General features: G+C 42.2%; 3 protein-coding genes across 8 annotated transcripts; 2 read left to right on the forward strand and 1 right to left on the reverse strand.

Moving 5' to 3' along the window:
- The first annotated feature begins 969 nt into the window (after positions 1-969).
- Positions 970-4,976, forward strand: tpk2 (thiamin pyrophosphokinase 2). 2 transcript variants are annotated; one of them, XM_071475114.1, is made up of 8 exons: positions 970-1,223; positions 1,301-1,542; positions 2,139-2,202; positions 2,277-2,407; positions 2,645-2,763; positions 3,034-3,166; positions 3,598-3,694; positions 3,779-4,976. In XM_071475114.1, exons 1-8 carry the CDS (start codon positions 1,154-1,156, stop codon positions 3,826-3,828), a joined length of 906 nt encoding a protein of 301 aa, XP_071331215.1. In that variant the 5' UTR covers positions 970-1,153; the 3' UTR covers positions 3,829-4,976. The 2 variants fall into 2 exon arrangements, 1 of the variants encoding a protein (XP_071331215.1); XR_011690716.1 differs by having other exon boundaries at positions 1,018-1,223; positions 3,034-3,177.
- A 2-nt stretch (positions 4,977-4,978) lies between these two features.
- On the reverse strand, positions 4,979-10,317 carry rhoaa (ras homolog gene family, member Aa). 2 transcript variants are annotated; one of them, XM_071475115.1, is made up of 5 exons: positions 10,272-10,317; positions 8,847-9,002; positions 8,445-8,565; positions 8,226-8,356; positions 4,979-7,263 (listed from the first exon to the last, which is right to left on the reverse strand). In XM_071475115.1, the coding sequence occupies exons 2-5, from the start codon at positions 9,000-9,002 to the stop codon at positions 7,090-7,092; spliced, it is 582 nt and encodes a 193-aa protein (XP_071331216.1). In that variant the 5' UTR covers positions 10,272-10,317; the 3' UTR covers positions 4,979-7,089. The 2 variants fall into 2 exon arrangements, with proteins under 2 accessions (XP_071331216.1, XP_071331217.1); XM_071475116.1 differs by having other exon boundaries at positions 10,250-10,314.
- Positions 10,318-10,939: 622 nt separating this feature from the next.
- tpx2 (TPX2 microtubule nucleation factor) lies at positions 10,940-19,106 on the forward strand. Of its 4 annotated transcripts, none has more exons than XM_071475109.1 (17): positions 10,940-11,072; positions 11,583-11,722; positions 12,581-12,700; positions 12,869-12,986; positions 13,553-13,630; positions 13,771-13,887; positions 14,041-14,150; positions 14,264-14,412; positions 14,961-15,132; positions 15,237-15,375; positions 15,875-16,097; positions 16,229-16,324; positions 16,572-16,745; positions 16,831-16,977; positions 17,063-17,174; positions 18,196-18,380; positions 18,735-19,106. In XM_071475109.1, the coding sequence occupies exons 2-17, from the start codon at positions 11,611-11,613 to the stop codon at positions 18,843-18,845; spliced, it is 2,163 nt and encodes a 720-aa protein (XP_071331210.1). In that variant the 5' UTR covers positions 10,940-11,072; positions 11,583-11,610; the 3' UTR covers positions 18,846-19,106. The 4 variants fall into 4 exon arrangements, with proteins under 4 accessions (XP_071331210.1, XP_071331214.1, XP_071331211.1 ...); XM_071475113.1 differs by having other exon boundaries at positions 18,214-18,380; positions 18,735-18,988; XM_071475110.1 differs by having other exon boundaries at positions 11,034-11,147; positions 18,735-18,988.
- Positions 19,107-19,167: the final 61 nt, after the last annotated feature.

A 19,167-nucleotide genomic window follows, 5' to 3' on the forward strand; every position in this document is an offset into this window, starting at 1 on the left:
TTTGGACTATAAGTTAAGTTTCGCAAATGTAATCTTATATGTGCATATACTGAATTTCCAGATAGGAAAAATATGCACATATAAAAAAAATGTAAAAAAAGAAAAAAACACAAAAATTATAAATGAAATTATATGTGAAACCTTTTAGAATTTGGGACAGTTTCCTAGACAGACATATGTGAAGGCCATACAGATATATATGTACGTATGTTTATTTATGTATGCTTATATTATAGACATATGTTGCATAGATATATCCATCCCAAAGTCAATATAGCCAGTCAATATATGTTGATATTATACACAGTGAGTTCCTGAAGTGTGAAATGAATTTCCAAGAATGGGAAGATAAACATGTTTAAAATGAATTAGAAATTAATAAGAAAACATATATAAGATTTAAATAATTTTTCTTTGTATGTTTTTTTTATAAACTTTATAAAATAACTTTAACTTTATAACTGTATAAAATGAATCATAGATTTGACATGTACATATTGTATCTGTAACTGAAAAGACGACCATGGTAACTGAGCACTGGACCAATTATAAATAATGATACTGTCAATGCAAATGGAAGATTTCATGTACTTTTGTGCCCTGAAATGGTGTCTTCCCATATAGAAATGTAATATGTGACATATATCTTCCTATATCAAGAGTAATGCTGCCATATATTATATCACATATATTCATCCTCTGGATATATGAAGATATAAGTTAATAGCATATATGAAAGACCCATAGAACAGATTTATATGTACATAGAGAAAAAGTTTCTATCTCAGTGTGATGTTGTTTCTTTATCAGTTGTATAATGGATTGACTTTATAGAACATTTACACTGAAGAATATTGCCAGATTTATTACTATGTTGTAGACAATCATCATAAAGAATCAGTGTTCAGGCGCCGCCTGTTAAACCGGTCTCAGGGGGAAATATCCCAGAGCAGCAGTTTGAGCAGCCACGAAGAAGAAGCAGAAGAAGAGAAGAAGAAGAAGCAGAAGAAGAGAAGAAGAAGAAGACATGCGCATTAGGCATCAACACTGAGGGCTACATGGTGTGCAGTCAGTCTGAGTATTGGTCCCTCAGTCTTTTACCTGTAACTCACTGACTTTAGAGACGCTTTTATTTGACAGACAGTAAACTAAAATGGCGAACTCTGCCTGGTCGGAGAAAATACTGACCCTCCTCCGCCGGATGAACAACTTTTACTCCCCAGGTAACAGTGGCGCTGAGGGACAGTGCAACATGCAGTCAGCCGGTTCAGCAGCGATCACCTCCGCCTTGTCCCCGCAGGCTCCTGTCGTGCCGCCTGCAGCAGGTTTGAGATCGACGGGGCGCAGGTTGGCTGGATCCCCCCCCACGTAGCCGCGATGTTGGCCCGGTACCCGGAGGTGTTCAGGCCGCCGCACGGCGGCGCCGTGTCTCTGAGTCCCGGTCTGGACTCCCATGAGAGGAGGTCTGAGGCCGTGGACGCGGTCCTGCAGACTCTCAGGCAGGAGGGCTCCCTGACCTGCCTGAAGGGGTGGAGAGATGAGGTGAGGCACACAAATACTCCTGTGCTTGAATCAAACCTGCTCCAGGTCCTGAGTGTGTTAGTCTGAGGCAGTTTGATCAAACACAGCTGGATTTACTGGAGCCAGATGTGATCAGATTCATGAACCTCTTCTGAGAGCTCCTCCTCCTCTAACTCCTTAACACACCTGTATTTATTACCTCATTTTTAGTTTCACTCTTCATTTAATTATATTAGATATGATCAATATCAATAATTGTTGTATGTTTAATATATTTGATATATTTATACACTATAGTTTACTAGTCGTGTTATTATTTTCTATACAGAGACAGTGTTTTGGTGGTGTTGTTGTCAAGGCCTTGTTCAAGGGCCTGGGGGATGTTCCTGTTATAACAAAAATGGGAAACACTTGTAATGACATATTTCTTTATTCACATTTGTATCCCTAATAAAACAGTTTATTATAAAAAAGGAATATTCACTACATGAGCAAAATATAAACTAAAATAACATCTTTAAATCAGATGTCAGAGCCACAGGATACAGTAATAATAACAATATGACTCAGTAATGTGACATTTATCAGAGTGAATCTGAAGCCGTCTCCTCTCTCAGAAGTACAGTGTGATGCCTAAATACTCCGACCCTCCTTTGATGTGGATGGAGAGAGCAGCTACCAGTAAGTTCTCACACACCACACGATGTTTCCTGAGTGTTAGTGTTGTCTGAGCCGACTGCGACGCTGCTCCTCAGGTCTGTTCGGCGTGAAGCGGTACGGAGTCCACATCAATGGATACACTGTCAGTGACAGTGGGGAAGTCAGCATGTGGTTGGCACGGCGCTCCCCTCATAAACAGACGTACCCTGGACTACTGGACAATGTGGTGAGTACGACTCAGACCTGACAGGAAACAGTGATGGTCACAAATACTTAAGCAAAGCTAGATAACAGATAATAACACAACATGCACAATTGGATATTTACTATATATATATACAACAATAACAGCAGATAACGGATGTTGCACGGTTGCTGTTTTATTTTATTTCTCTCTCCCTCTAAATAATAAAAAAATATATAAGCCAATGAATCAGGAGCCTGATGTGTTGTGTCTTTGAAGGCGGCAGGGGGTCTGGCTGCTGGTGTTGGCATCAAACACACTCTGGTGAAAGAGTGTCAGGAGGAAGCGTGTATCCCAGCAGCCATTGCTGAGAAGGCTCATCCCGTGACCGCAGTAAGGTGAGTTTGATACCATCATGCATCACAACGGAGGAGGAGGAGTTTGGTCAATAAATGAAAAGACCCAAACCATAGTGTCAGTCTCACACACACCGTCCTGCTGCTACTAAAGCTCACTGGAGCACCAAATGTGGATTCATCCGCTGCTGAAAATAGTCCCCAGCAAATGCACTATTTCCCTGTAGAGTCAGTTCTGCAGGAACCTTGTGAGACATGTTGAAATCAAACCTGTTTAAATTCCATAACTAACCACTTCATTGTGTTTTGTAGCTACACCTACGAGGACGAGGAGGGGGTGTTCGCTGAAAATCAGTTTGTCTTTGACTTGGAGCTTCCTCTCAGCTTCAAGCCCAGAGTGGGGGATGGAGAGGTGCAGGAGTTCTACCTCCTGCCCATTGATAAGGTCAGTTCCAGGTGAGACGACACCACCTGCTCCACCTCCACACAGCAGCGACTGAGAGCCTGCTCAGGTCGTCTGGTGCAGCAGGTCCGACAGTCAAACCTGTTAAAGACTCAGCTGATTGTTAGTAACTCATCCAACCTCACCTGAAACTGTAAAGAGGGAAGATCAGTCACTGGACACAGACTCCGGCAGTCACCCATCACATCACTGTGGTCCAGGTTCAGCAGCTCTGTCGCTGCTGGATCACAGACCTCTCTCTGGTCCAGCAGTTAGACGTCACTCCTCTGTACATCTGCATGGAACTGCTGAGATGTGTGAACATGATTTGATTCATGTTTCTGAAGGACCTGTGTCCTTCTGTGGGCTGCACCATGGTTTTGATCCCACAGACAAACGAGAGGAGAGTTTTCTGATCCCTGTCCTGGTTTCAGGTGAAGGAGCTGCTGTCCACCGATGACTTCAAACCCAACTGTGCCATGGTGGTCTTGGACTTCCTCATCAGACACTCCTTTATTGAGCCTGACACAGGTTTGAGACTTTTATAGCAAATGTAAAATCTGTTGACAGCTTCAGATCCTTGTTTTTGTGTTGACGGTATCATTTCCATTTCAGAGCCGTGCTACCAGGAGTTTGTGGCGGGACTCCATCAGACGTTAGAGTGAAGCTGAGCCTGTCGACAACATGTGCTGTGTTACTTTATTTACATTATCCCAGCACAGGAGCCAACCTGTGCTGTGCTGACTGAGCCTGGTACCCGGAGGCCCAGACAGGAAGCTGAGGGACCAGTTCACCTGATGGATCCCGTCATGTGTAAAATCCCTCTTGGACAGTTTAGACATTGGACTCTCTAAACTGTCCAGTTGTTGACTGTCTGAAGATGCGTGAATTTGTTTACACTAAAAATATTTGAGTACAGGTGCAGAGTCAGTCATAATAACTCCTGTAGAGCCGCTCATGGGCTCAGATGAACCTATAGAAATCTGATCACTGCAGTACTCAGTATGTAGACATTTAATTAAAATTAATTAATTCTAATTAAAGTGACAGAGACATGAATACAACCACAGGACTGTTCACCTCAAGTCTGTAGGAGCCAAATTCTTCATGTCAAAATATTGTGCAAATGTTGTTTTTATTGCCCCATAAGATGTTCAGTTTATTAACTAGATTGTTTTGCTTTAAACAAACAGGTTTATTGATATATTTTAGTGTAGAAATAGAATATGAAGACCTGCCTGAGTCTGTGACCTTTTTTATGTCTCTTCTTTATTTTTTCAGGTTGTCCAACATTCACTTGGACTCAAAGATTGGACTCATCAAGATTTAAAAGCATATTTCTAAACTCTCCCAAAGTTATCAGAGAATCGATATTTAAAGAGCGTTGTAGGTTATTTCTTGAGTCTGAAGCAGAAAATCTAAAAGCAGGAGTTGACCTGAGGAACATGGAGTGTGATCCAGACCTGATGAGACCGACATCTGTCAGTGACTTAAGGTCATTTGGTGAATTATTTAAAAGTGCTTAATATCCACAGAGGACCAGCTGACCTCTCTGTACAGTGCAGTGATGGGTACTGTAGGTAAATCTTAAGGGTGGTAAAGCAGCATGTCTATATATTACATCACCATAATCCAGGGTCTTCAGCACTTATCTTTCTACTGTACATGGGAAAGCAGCCTCCACACTCAGAGAGAGCGTTGACACCAGAGGCAGAAAACTGTCCTGTTGTCAACTGTCTGTCTGTTGTTTTGTGTTTTCTGTGTCACTCTGTTTGTCATGTTATTTAATTAATAAAAGACACCAGAGGCAGAACGTGGTCATTCTCTGTTACAGTTTATTTCCTTTAGAATACATTAAAAAAGACAAGTGGAGAATGTGAGGATACATCTGTGTACAAAAGACTCTTCCTCTTACAAAGAACCAATCATCAAGGAGTTGCTTGTATTTCATGATTTGACATCATATTTTTTCTGAGTGTTTACCACACTGACCTTTTCTTTTTAGTTGTGTGCAAATAATACAACGTAAGCCAGTAGAATATCACAAAGTTAACATAACATACAAAGCAGGAGAAGAACAGTTGTCGACATCATGAGTGAAACAAAACTCACGTCCAACAATAACATCCTGACAAACAGGTGAAGATACAGGTGTATCCTGGTCCACCATCAATAACAATAATGTTATTGAAATAATGGGAGAGAGTCTAATATCTGCAGAACAAATGAGGACTGAGAGGGGGAGGAGTCTCTTACATTATGATGTCATCGTGTCGTACACGATACTGTTTTCAGTCACTTCACACTGCGTTGTTTTTTTAATCACTCGTAGATCACCATCACTTAAACTCAATACTTCCTGCGACGGCCAAACATTTAGTCAAAATATTATTAATCTCAATATGAAATGCAACGTCCAAATCACAAGAGCTGCAGTTTGTTTTTGATAAAGGTAAATTGTGTCACAACAGACCATAAATGAAGCATTGTGTTGCTACAGAAACGTCCTGGACTAAGGAACATGATTGATTGGTACAAAAAAAATCATCAATTTAAAAATTTACTGTTCCCACTTAAATGGACACTGACCAGGTCAAGTTTGTTTCACCTAAGGAATATTGCCAAATGTGGTGTCACAGAAAGAAAAGGAGATCAAACATCATGATTGGATGATCTCTTATCTCTCTGTTACGTGTCTGAACACATCTCCCCTACAGCGCCTGGAAACCAGCTGCTGCCAGACTTTCATTTGATGCATTTTGATTTTAATTTCAACTTTGTGTCTGTGAAAAGTGCTACAGAAATAAACTGTGCTTACTTACTTAAATGTGACTCATACTGCAATCGAAATATCTGTCAAAATAATCACAGTATGATTTTTTTTTTTTTTTTTTTGCATCATCGTTTACCCCGACTTAATGCAAATGTTTAAAATTAAAATATTGGTGCAAGTGTTTAAAGAAACTTTTTTAAAAACTGCTGAATTGAAGTTGCCGAAGAAAGTGAGTGACTGAAAACAGTATTTATGTTGTAGACGTGTGGATCGAACAGGAACACAGAACAGAGGCTTCGTCCTGAAATATGATGAAACGCTCTCATAAAACAGGGACAATCAGTTTATAAAAGCTCTGCTCCTCTGTGGCTGAAGTGAATTAAGGCCCCGCTACAGATTTACAATAAAGTTTGTCTTAACCCTTTAATACCCAGCTGTGTATCAGTATCATCAGTTTTCTGGCTTGAATGTTAATCAACTTCATGTTTTAAGTGTCGTTTTAATGATGACGTTTGTATAAAACTCTCATAAGTTGGTCTCATTACATCATGTGTTCATGCTCAACTGTAAATAATCCAACACCTTTTTGAATGAATGAAAACTATATCAAACATTAAGGTTGATAGAAAAGAGAAGCGCTCGCTCCATAGAAAGTTAATTTGGTCAAACTTTATAAATCAAGGAGAATGAAAACCTATAGAATGACAGGAGAAGCAGAGTCACACTGCAGGCCAGCAGGGATCTGTCTGTCTGAGCCCTGGTCTCTCCTGGAGCTGGTCTCAGGGACTGAGGAGACCGCTGTGCTTCATTCAGAGACCTGAGCCCTGCGTACAGGACAAAGTCTGCCTCACCTTTAAGAGTATGACTGAGAGATGCTCTTTCTCTTCACGTTCTCTTAATTTAAGGTTTCTAAACACAAGATTACAGTATGTTTATCTGAAAGCTAAAAGCTAGAACCTTGAACTTAAACGTATATATTTTCCCCTTTTCCACGATATTTGAGCTTCCTCTTTTTTTTTTTCCTTTGGCCCTGTTCGACTTCTTCTCCCTCGTCCCTGTAACTCCCCGATCAACTGTGCCCACCAGGGGAGGGATGTTTTTCTTGGCCGTGTTTATTTCCCCCATCCCTCCCGCTCCTGCGTCACCTGACGCTCTATAGAAGAAGGCAGCCGCTCTTCTTGCCTCGTCTCTTGGCCTGCAGCGCCGCCCTGGTGGCCATCTCGAACACCTCCCTCACGCCGTCCTTCGTCTTGGCCGAGCACTCCAGGTAACCGAAGGCGTTGATCCGGTTTGCCATGTCCCTCGCCTCGTCCGACTTCACCGGTTCCTGTTTGGATGAATCAGAATCAGCTCAGCTCACAGAGGACAGGACGTTGTTTTGAAAAGGGGAGAGTTTTTTAAAGTCTTTTAGAGTCTTTTAAAGAAAAACACTTGGATAAGCAACATGTTCACACTTTCCTGTACGAGCTCTACACTGATAACATCTTTGTATCTTTTGAGAAGTTGGTACATTAACAGTCTGCAGGTATCTACAGCTCAGTGACTCCATGTTCACTTTTTCCTGAACTGCTGCACATAACTTCAATCTGTCAACGCCATGTTTTGTACTTTGTATCGTGCTTTTTCACCACCCACTGGGATTTAAGCTGCCTCATGTCTCCAGCCTCACATTATCAGATTGTTAATGCTGCAGCATTTTACTGTTGTAGCAGGTCAAAGTGGAACCAGTTTTAAATGTGAAATCAAGGGGAAAAGGGAAACTGCAACAGTGGTTAGACAACTGAAAATAAACATGCTGATGTTGGATGAAAAAATATTGTTTCTTTTTTCTTTCTTTTCTCTTAACAAGTAATTTCCTGAAGTTGACTTTCATTTAGTCTGTTAATGTTTCCAGTTTTTATTTAAATGTAAATGCAGATCTTATACGTTAATAAAAAGTTGTTGTGTCACCACAAATGTTGAGGCCAAACCTACACCCTCGACTAAACAGATGTAATACTTTGCACTTACACCAAATGTAATGTAAATGTAAATGATTTTTTCTCTTTTTTAATAAATGTCAATTGTTGAAAATAATAAATGGTCAATTTATGAACAGATAATTTGATAATAAAATACAAAATGCTGTTACTAGGAACGAGTCTGATGCTGGGAATCAAACTGTGGCACATGAAACCTTAAAAAAAACAATTTCAAGACTGTTTCTATTTGGTCAGTCTGACTCGTCAGTGATGAGCAGTCGATCGTCTTGTGGTCGGATCTGTGTGGACAGAACCAGGCCTCACTGACCTGTTTCATCTTGGCCAGCTCTCGACGTGTGTGCTCGTCATTCCGCAGGTCTTTCTTGTTTCCCACCAGAATAATGGGCACGTTGGGACAGAAGTGCTTCACCTCGGGCGTCCACTTCTCTGGAATATTCTCTGCATCAGGCACAAAGAGTGCACGGTGAATATGAGGGAGCTGAATATAAGAGAATCGTGACAAACAGTGACAGAGAAGAAATCTCACCTAAACTGTCAGGGCTGTCGATGGAGAAACACATGAGGATGACGTCTGTGTCTGGGTAGGAGAGAGGCCTCAGTCGGTCGTAGTCCTCCTGACCTGCTGTGTCCCAAAGAGCCAGCTCCACCTATGAGAACCCAGGACGTTACTACACACATGCTTCAGTACATCAGTGTGTCTTTGTTAGGATTAAATGTCCTTTGAAAAGTTCAAGTCTGTGAACCCTCAGAAAATATTTGGATTCATATAAAAAATGACTTGGAAAATATAAGACAGAGCTTTTGTGAACATCTGGATTTATTCCTCCTGAAACAACAAACAGTCGATTTTACATTTCTGTTTTAGGGCTAAACAAACCCTGAGGTTCACCTGTTATATTAATGGACGACTGAAAATATTAGAGCTTACCTGTTTACCATCCACCTCAATATCAGCCACGTAGTTTTCAAACACAGTGGGCACATAAACCTCAGGGAACTGATCTTTGCTGAACACTATGAGGAGGCAGGTTTTGCCACAGGCTCCATCACCAACTATCACCAGTTTCTTTCTGATTGCAGCCATCTGAAAGATTAAACAAAGTGTTTATTCTGTTGTTTATTCTGGGGATTCAGAGCAAAAACAACCCCTGTGGTCTAACAGGCTTCACTGGTGCTAAAATTTCCAGCAAGATGATGAAGGCTGGTTTGAGTTTGTAGGTTGATCAGTCACCAAAACACTGCACAGCAGTTTGTAGTACTATAAGGACAGATTTAATAAAAGTTATTGTGGCAACAATCAATTTATCCTCCGTTATATACACTGTGGAGTTACACTGTTCATGAGACAACAATATAATCTATAATCTACATCCACAATATAAAACAAACGCACAGAAACCAGAGGCACTGGTCTACAGAGATGTGGAAAAACAGGATATGGTCCTCCTTTATCTTATGGAAGAAATGTCTTTATAACCTCCAGGAGAGTTCAGACTTGTAGAATCAATGCAAGTTCCACTAAACCAGCCAAATACTGACCATTCAACTTCTATTATATTCTTCTATACAGCAAAAACAAGGGATGGGGCATCATCCTGTTTAGTTTGTGTTGTTGTCAATAGTGTCAATAAACAAAACACATGACGATAAATCACAGCTGAACCTGACAGTTAACAGAATAACTCTTATCGCTTTCATCTGGCTAAAATAAGATCTAGTAAATAACTGGTCTCATGAAATTATAATCCGTCACCCCAGATTTTATTGATGGGTCTCACTCAGATTACATCACATACAGTCAGTCAGTCAGTCAGTAGCCTCGGTCCGGTCATTTGACCGCCTCAGAGAGTGAGCTGGGTTAATGAGACACACTGTAACACACTGTTTGCAATGGTTAGCTGCAGCTGCCTGGCGGATCTAGACTATTTGGCAAGTTTACGTTGCATTATCACTTCACTTCCTCACTGCTGTTTACCCCCAATGTGAAGAGCTACAGTACCTGTCAACTTAACCTCTGGCGAACAGCTTAACGTTACACATAACTTGCCATCCCGATGTCACCTTATTTTTAACCATTATTATCTTTTTGGCCTGTGTGAATCTGTGGAGTGGCAGCTAACTTCTAGCTAGCAGCAGGTCCCATTCCCTCTAAGGAAGCTTAGCTGTTAGCTTGCTAACTTTGCTTAGTTTTTCGGGACAGCTGGCCTGTGGTCAAGATAGACAGACAACATTTTAAGACCGCAATACATCGCTTGAAACTGGCAGCTACCCTTACACACAAAGCTATGGAGAAGAGACAGATTCTGAATAGTTATATAAGCGTAATTTTACCGTTTTTATCAGAGATACTCGCCTTTCTTTCGTTTTCCTGTAGGACGTAAGAGCCCCGCCCCCGACACTGCCACGAAGATTGCGCCCGCCCACATGACGCACTTCCAGCCAATGGAACACGGCGGAATCATGATGACGCGTTACTGAGCCAACCATCATTACTCATAAATAAAATCTAAAGTAAAAGTCTCCCAGGTTTGTTTTACCCCCGAGGAAAAGGTGAGTACTATTTCCCTGAGTTCAGCCTCCCCTGCTCTGATAGCATTCAGTAGCTAGTTGCCAATAAACCGAAGTTAAATCTACAGCTGATTCTTTTCCACTGGTAAAAACAATCAGAATCAGTTTTATCACCAAGTATGTTTCCACATACAAGGAATTTGTGCAGGTGGTTGGTGCAAACAGTAACATAAATAGACGTATGGTAAAATAAGAGGTAGAATTTACATGTAAAAAATTTAAATAAGATTAAAATAAAAATTAAGATAAAAAATATACAACAAAGATGTGGGATATTTGCAATAATGATAAAAAAAAATGGGGAATGTAGTGAATGTAAAAAATATATAAATATAATCTGTATAGATATGTGCATGTAACGGGAATGAGCAGTGGAAGCCTGGAACCATCATGTATTATCGGCATATTTCTTCTTTCACGGCGAGTTAGAAACATAACTTCCGGTCCAAGGAAGTTGACTCTTGCGAACCAATCAGCGGCGAGCGGAGGAACATGACGTTAGCGATTGGCTGGTTCAAAAAGGAGGCATTTTGAACACTAACGTTTGCAGTTTTCGTCAGTGTAGCTCTGGGAGCGGATCGTGTTGGTGAGCAGTTCAACTGATCTTATTTATTTAGCAAAACCGTTTTCCTGTCGTCAGAGTCCAGCTTTCCTAAACCAGGTAGTTGCGTAAACGCTACAGTATTAAACGGGTGTTATTAAGAATTAGCCGATAAATTAGCCGATAAATTTTAACGGTTGAACAAGTTGTGCTCAACGTTAGGAAGCGGTAACCAGCTGTTTCCCCTCGATGGTTTCTTTAACGTAAACCACAGTTCGTACGATTAAAATGCGACTTCCTGACGCAGACCAGTAGCTTGATGTTCCACTGCCACAGCGGTTGACAGATGTTTAACGGTAACATTCATGTCCCTTTTCTGAAGCTGCTATGGTTCAGTTCTTTGTCGACTTTGTACAGGCCGCAACTCTCCATCAGAAGTACAGTGATCAGACGCGACCTGGCCTTGGTTAAAATGAATTAAATTGCTTCATCGGTCAGTTAACTAAATGTAGACTTGAATGTAAGATCTGCCGTGTCTGCTGGTTTCCTGTTCAGACCAGTTGAGGAGTAACAGCCTGAGATTATGGCCGAAAGCGACTCGGACGGTTCCTGTGAACGCTACGAGTTTGACGCCCCGTCCCACGTCGTCGACCTGAAGGAGCTGCAGGATGCAGACACCGACGACCAGTGGTTTGGTGAGTCTCCCTCAACAGTTTAATCTGCTTTGTGTTTAGTTAACATTGATTGAGACAGCGCAGTAGTAAAGATGTAATAACTCTTTGTGTCTCCTGCAGCCTCCTCTTATCATTTAAAGTTAGCACTGTTTTCTGTGGGAGTGGGTTAACTCTGCCCCGCCTCACAGAAAACTGTGTTTTGCCTCCTCATGCAGCCACCAGCTCCACTCATCTGTGGTTACATGCACGTACAGTTGGTGCAGGTGGACAAAATAATATTACCAGACACTCGTTATGCAAACAGAGCCCTGCAGCAGCTGTGAAAAAATGTGAAGCTCTACATTGTTTACCTTGTGGTGTGCCACTTTTTTTTTTTTTTTAAACACTGATCAGTTTTTGAGGTTTGACCCTAGATTATATGAAAGGTGTGTTTCCATGCAGGTTTCCTTTGACTAACCCAGGATCTAGAAGTTCTATGACAATGATGTAAAACAAATGTTGTAAACACACCTATGAGAGGATGGATCAGATGCTGGTGTTTTTCTTTTTGATGGTGCATCTGCAGGATCTTGCACAGTTTGAAATTGAATTTTAAATCCAGCACTAGAAGCAATTGCAAAACACTCTGCAAGTGGAGTTCTGATGAGATGGTGTCAAGGCTTTGTTGGAAGTGTCACAGTATGTTTTGGTGTGTTGTGCATCTCATATGGCCATAATCCAGGTTTCTGTACATGTGAAATTTAATGCCATTGATTTCAGATTACTATAGGCTTAATAATCCAAATCTTGAAATTTATTGTGAAAGCGGCCTGTACCACAGCGGTACCACAATCAAAGAATCTTTTTCTTTGGCTTCATCTGTGCCTGTCTCTCATGCAGACCAACAGGCTGGGGGAGCAGATGGTCTCCTTAATAAACCCTGGCCCTTTATGAGGAGCGAATCACCCAACCTGCCAAGAGCCATCGTAACTCCTCAAGTCAAGACACGCGAGGATGCTGGTTAGTTTCCATTGCAACTAATTACAAAGGATTGACTTTGTTAACATACTTGATCAGAATCAGAGTATATATATATATTACCCCTCTAGTCTTAAAGAGGGATGTGAAAAGTGAATAGTTCTCATTACTTGGTTAGTGTGAACTCATGTGGACTGATCAATGTTCCAGCTCCTGCCACATCTACATCTCCACCACCAAACATTGTCACATCCTGGGGCGCTGAGAATCAGGCTGATGCCCAACCAAGGAGGAGGACTGCCAATCAACGCCCTGCCGAACCACGCAGGTACAGTACCTGTGATGGCTACACTCAAGCTAATTCAACTAAATCTTGATTGAAGTGCTCCACTGGAAGTGACAAGTTATTAACTGAATAATATATATACAGCTGCATTGCTCAGTCAAAAGCCAGCGATTCAATGCACTGCTCACAACTCTATAATGAAATAAGATTTTTACTTAATATTACGAGTCAATTTGTAGCATTGAGTTATGTTGTGATGGGCTGCCACAATTAATGAATGTATTGGAAACACTGAAGTCTGCTACAATGAAACAGTGGTACAGATTCCTGACTACACATTATTCTGGCATCTAACAAAGTATTTCTGATTTACATTAAGAAATGGCAAAACTACATTAAACCAAGCACAAGCATAAGGCCAAAAGTTTCTGTTCCACTTGAGTCAGCAGCTAGGTGTAAGTCTGTTTGGCCTTGATGTTAAAAGTCTCATAGGGTGGAAATGGGGAAATACAGGATCAAGTGTTTGGGCGACTTTATCTTTACTTGAGATTTTAAAACTCACAGAATAGTACAGTTTGATATAATTCATTTTTTAAATTCCTTTTTAGAGTTTCAAAACGTAAGGGGACAACCAACAGTTCAGCTCCACCAGCAACAGCTGCACCACCATCAAAGAAACACAAAATGTAAGTGTCATGACTGTGCTGTCATATTAAGATGTTCTCCTGCTCTGGACCTAAACAGCCACTGAACAGGCTGCATAGGTCCAGAACCAGCAGACTGCCTCCACTTTGCATCGTTTTTCAACTGCAGCCGTTTGTTGTAGGAGCCCTGTTGCCCGATCGACTCGAAAATCCACCATGGTCCTTCGCAGGAGTGGGCAGCTGAAGTCCAGGACTGCACCCAAGACCCGCACAGCAGCTTCCATCCCTGCAAACACAGAGTAAGACTACTACTAAGTCGGAGCGTCTGAACCCAAGTATCTTAATGGCATTAACTGAAAGTGGAATTCTTAATGGTTTGAATAGGAGACTTCCACTTTAAATAAGACTGTGATGGAAAAAAGTAGTTAAAGGTGTGTTTTTGCTGATGACAGGCCTGTTACCTCTGAGGAGCAGGAGCTGGAGCGCATCAGGAACCTCCAGAAGGAAGTGGCTCTGCATCGCAAGAAGAACGAGGCCAGCTACAAAGCTGCTCTGGCTGGAGGTGAGTGGATGTGACTGACTATATGGAGCTGCACCAACCATTAGTACGTGCACTGTTTTATGTGCAGGATAACAAGCTGTTGGCTCACTTTCCTTCTGTGTCACTTATTTCAGCTCCTCTGCCAAAGAAGACGACCCTGTCCACCACTGTGCCTAAAGAATTCCACTTCAACACAGACAACCGTGTGAAGGCGTCAACCTCATCCAGTGCAGCCGGCAGGGAAGTGGACTTCATCAGTCAGCTTCGCAAACCTTCCTCCCCAGTAAGTACAACACGTAAAGGTCCTTAAAGATATACTGCACCCTGAGGGACAGACCTGAAACACAGACCACCGATAATTCACCAACAACCTACAATAAATATCAATGGATGCTTTAATGTTAAAATTTAGAAATCCCATAACGAGCAACTGAAACAGTTAACATGAAAGTGATGGAGAGAAGCTGTTGTCTACAAAAATACCAACGTGTCATTGACTTTGACAGTGTTCACTCTCATCCACTGCTACATGGAAACTACAAGTAGAGTAAAAAGCCAAAAGGCTTGAGAGTAAAACCTGATCAAGAAAAATCTTAAGCTACCCTCTAACTTTGCTGCATGGCCTAAAAGTTCGTCCAGCTCCGTTTACACCCATAAAACCAGACTTTAGTTCAGTTTGTTTGACTCTAGTCAGCTGAGAGGAAAGGAAGACTTCATATGTAAATACATGACAGTTGTATGCAAGCACCTCAATACTCGTAAACATGCATACAACTGTATCAATGCACATGAATATTACATCTAATTATTATTTTTTGTTTTGTTTTTTAGGCAAAGGCTAAGAGAGGAGCCACAATTCCCAAACCCTTCAACCTGTCATCAGGCAACAAGAGGAAGATGGAGGAGCGAGATGCCTACGTGCCCGTGGCTCAGCTGATAGAGCAGTTTCAGAAACAAACCCCTGAGCGCTACCATCTGCGGAGCCGCCAGAGTCAGGAGAGAGGTTGTGCAAGAGACTTTGCTTCCTCAGGGTTCAGAGCCAGTTAGTGTTTTGTGTCCCATGGGGCTTTAAGCTGATTGGCATGTGTTTGAAATTGTTGTTGTCAGGGCCGGTCCCACTGAAGGCTGACCACCTGAAGCTCACCCAGCCTCATACCCCAAACCTGATGACCCGCCAGAGGAGCCGGCCACCCGCCGTGAAGAGCAGCGCCGAGCTGGAGGCTGAAGAGGTGGACAAGCTTCAGAAGTAAGAGCCTTTTCTTTACGACCTACGGTCAAACCTGCTGCAGCCATCAGCCAGATGTGCACAGGTGTGAATGTGGGAAATGTTGCTACCTGTAAAAACATTTAAAAAATACAGGCATCGTTTTTGTTTCCCATTGATTTCCAACACCCATTTCTCTCCTTGGAGGTCAGCTGTACTTTTTTTTTTTTTTCCTTCAGCATGTGCCATTAAATATGATTTAGTTAAATATCTACGTCTGTTTTTATTCACATGGCTGATGGATGGAAAACAGCTGAAAACTCTTCCCTTTACTCAGACAGGTGTTAGGACTGAATATAAATGAAGATGACCATAAATCAGAGCTCTGCGATGCTGGAATAACATGTAACATCAGCTCATGACAATGCATTAGTATCTGCATTTGTTCCTCTGCCAGGAATTGACTCCATTTCTCAGTGTTTTCCTGTCAGATGCTCAAATCTTAAATTTCAGGGGGTTAATTTTGTGTTTCTGATCACAGGTTTAAATTCAAGGCCCTGGAGCTGAACAAGAAAATACTGGAGAATCCGGAGGACTTGAAGAAGCCAGCAGTGAAGGAGCCCACTGTTCCCGAAGGCTTCGAGCTGCAGATTGAAAAGAGGCTGCAGGGGAGACAGGCTGCCAAGAAGCCTCAGGAAGATGAAGAGAAGCCCCACACCTTTAAAGCTCAGTCTCTGTCCAAAAAGATCCTGGAAGGAGTAGTGGTGAGTTTAACTCAGTTCAGTGTCAAACAAGACTTTATACTAAACTGACTTTAATTGTTCTGAGAAAACATGAAGCTTTGAAGATTATTTCATCAATGAATGTAGTGAAGAGGATTTGCTCCTGTCAACAGGGACTACCAGAGAAGAAAGTTCTGCATCCAACCGTTCCAGAGTCTCCAGCTTTTGCCCTGAAGAAGAGGGTTCGTGTGGAGCGAAAGGTCGAGGAAGTAAGTGCTTGTCTTTCAGAGCTGCTCAGCTTTCCCTCTTCACTCATTTAACAAACATGGCTTCAACTTAAAGAAACCAGAGCTGCGACAATCAAAGGAAATCTTAATGTTAAAAATGTCAAACATTCTGATTCCAGCTTCTCAGATCAGAGCTAGCTGATTTTCACTCATGTTTTCTAGATGTCAGTTAATCATCAGTTGCAGCCACACCCACATAAATGACCTTAAACCTGGTGTCTCTTGTCAGGAAAAACGACCCTCACCAGTGAAGGCCCCCCCAGTGCCACACTTCGGCCTCCCCTTCCAGCCCCGGCTCCCAGAGCACCACCATGTAGATGTCTGCCCCTTCTCCTTTGAAGAGAGGGAGCGAGAGAGGAGGGCACTGAAGGAGAAGAAGCTGGAGGAGAAGCGCAATGAAGAGGTACAGCCACAGTTCCTCAGCTGATGTTCTCAAACATCCAGAATAGACACAAGAGTTTAAATCACTTTGCTCTGAACTTCTCCAGGTGCCACAGTTCAAGGCTCAGCCGCTGCCAGACTTTGACACGGTGGTCCTCCCCGAGAAGAAGAAGCTGGAGCCCACAAAGCCCGAGCCCTTCAGGCTGCTCCTGGACCAACGTGGAGCTGTGAAGAACAGTCGCTGGGAACAGATGGTATGATGGGCTCGGCCATTGAGCGCAGAAACAGTTTTTATTCTCAACAATGGCAGGATTCAAACATGAGCTCTGTGCCTCGCAGGTGAAAGAGGAGCAGAAACAACAGGAGGAGGCAGCGACATTCAAAGCCAGACCCAACACAGTCACTCACAAAGAGCCTTTCCAGCCCAGGAAGGAGGGTCGACCTGCAACAGGTAAGATTATCAACACACATCACTGACCCTTCACACCCAGACCTGTGGGCTCCGGGACTATTTCTGACTCAAACATGGTTCCAGTCAACAGTTCAACCCAAACACAAGTTCTTTGATAAATATGCATCGTAGCTGTGAGGCATTCCTGGCCCCTTACCATAACCTTTGAGAGAGTTTGGGTTATTTGTCATGGGGTTGTGTGAGGTCATTATCTACAGTCAGTGTGTTACCTGCAGTAGATTCAGATCAGTGCCACCAGTTTAGAGAAGCAGCAGGAGCATGAAGAGGGGGAGGGAAAGCCCACAGGGAAAAACTAAGGTCAGTTTAAGTGTCCACTTTATTTTGAACACTTTCACCTCTTTGAAACTACAGTTTCCACTGCACTCAGAACTTGTTGGTTAATGATCACACAGGAGTCGCACTCAGTGAGTCACTTCTTCTACAGAAGAGAAAACCTCCAGTCATCCCTCAATGTCATTATTGTGCTTTTTTTTTTTTTTTTTTTTTATTGTGTTATTCAGCCTGTTCTCATTGATATGAATGGGAGGATTTATTGTAGGATTGTTGTGGTGGATGCACCCAATAAGGCAAATAAATGTTATGGAGACGCTGTTTCTGAATGACACCAAATGTGCTTGTATCAGTTTTCTGTAAATATTTGTCACTTAATCAGCTGATTTGCCGTCTGAGCTTCAACCACCAAATAATAACAATCAGACTCTGACTTAGTATTTGGTTTTTTTTTATTCTCTCTCTGTGGAAACATCGAAGATTTGATCACATCCACCAAAAATCTGTCCAAATGAATTTAAAAATCCAGCCTCTTTGTTTTTATATGAACTGCTGCTTGATGTACCAGTTCATCAATACTGTGATGAACTGCAGCTCTACGGCCCCGCCCTGTTTAAGTGACACTATATTGAAACAGTCTGAAGCCTGAAGAGCGCCGCAGCGTTCCTCAGTGTCATGAACTCACTCTGCCTGTTGCCTTCACTATCGTCTGCCACTGCACTTTGAGAAGGCATTCATTCTTCCACAGTTGTCGAGGCCTTCGAGCTGTCGACGGAGCGGCGGGCCCGGGAGCGGCAGGAGTTCGAGCGACTGGCCAGTGAGAAGGAGGCCCTCAGGGCGCTCATGGAGGAGGAGCAGAGACGAGAGGAGGAGCAGAGACAGAAAGAGGAGATCGCCAGGCTGCGGCATGAACAGGTCAATACAACAGTGTTTATGTGGAGGGGAGGCTGATGTGGTTGTAGCTGTTTTTTTTTATTATATATATTTCATATATTGATCCTGTGATGTTGAAGAGCTGCTGATTCCTCTGAGAATCCACAGCTCACATCCTTTGATAAGAAAACCAATAGGACTGTTTAATTGTATTGCATTGATTAACTGTTGACAAGTTCTGAATTGTTCACTCCTCTATAAGCTTTGTGTTTACAACCAGTTTTCACACTAACAAACCTACATTCAAACAGGATTGTGTAGAACGAAGTCTTCTGTATTTTCACTTGTATGAAATAATCAGTGTTATCAGTCTGACAGTTTGTTTACATCCTGCAGGTCCACAAGGCTCAGCCAATCAGACACTACAAACCTGTAGAAGTGAAGAGGAGTGAGGTTCCCCTCACCGTCCCCCACTCACCAAACTTCTCTGATCGTTTCCGCCTGTGACCGTCCTGCCTCGCTCCCCTGTAGAAACCTGCATCTCTGACCACTTCAGACCTTTGGCTGACTTGTGACATCATCAGGTGTTCGTCAGTAGAACGCCGCCTCTTAAGCTGTAAATAGACTCATGTATTTTATGACTGAAGCTCTGTTTTTTCTTTTTGTTTTTTTTTTTTTTTCTGTTTCATGTTGAGCTTTAGATTTTAACTGTGCTTTATACTTTCTCCTCTTTCTGTATTAACTTTTAATAAAGGTTATGAAGTTCCAGTCGTCACTATGGACCTGTTTTTTACAGTCTGACTGAACTTATTTATGTTTAATGCCAGTG

The sequence above is a fragment of the Trachinotus anak genome, unplaced genomic scaffold, assembly GCF_046630095.1.
Source record: "Trachinotus anak isolate AG129_WGS33_773 ecotype Australia unplaced genomic scaffold, CSIRO_AGI_Tana_v1 ptg000004l, whole genome shotgun sequence".
Taxonomy (NCBI): Eukaryota; Metazoa; Chordata; class Actinopteri; order Carangiformes; family Carangidae; genus Trachinotus; species Trachinotus anak.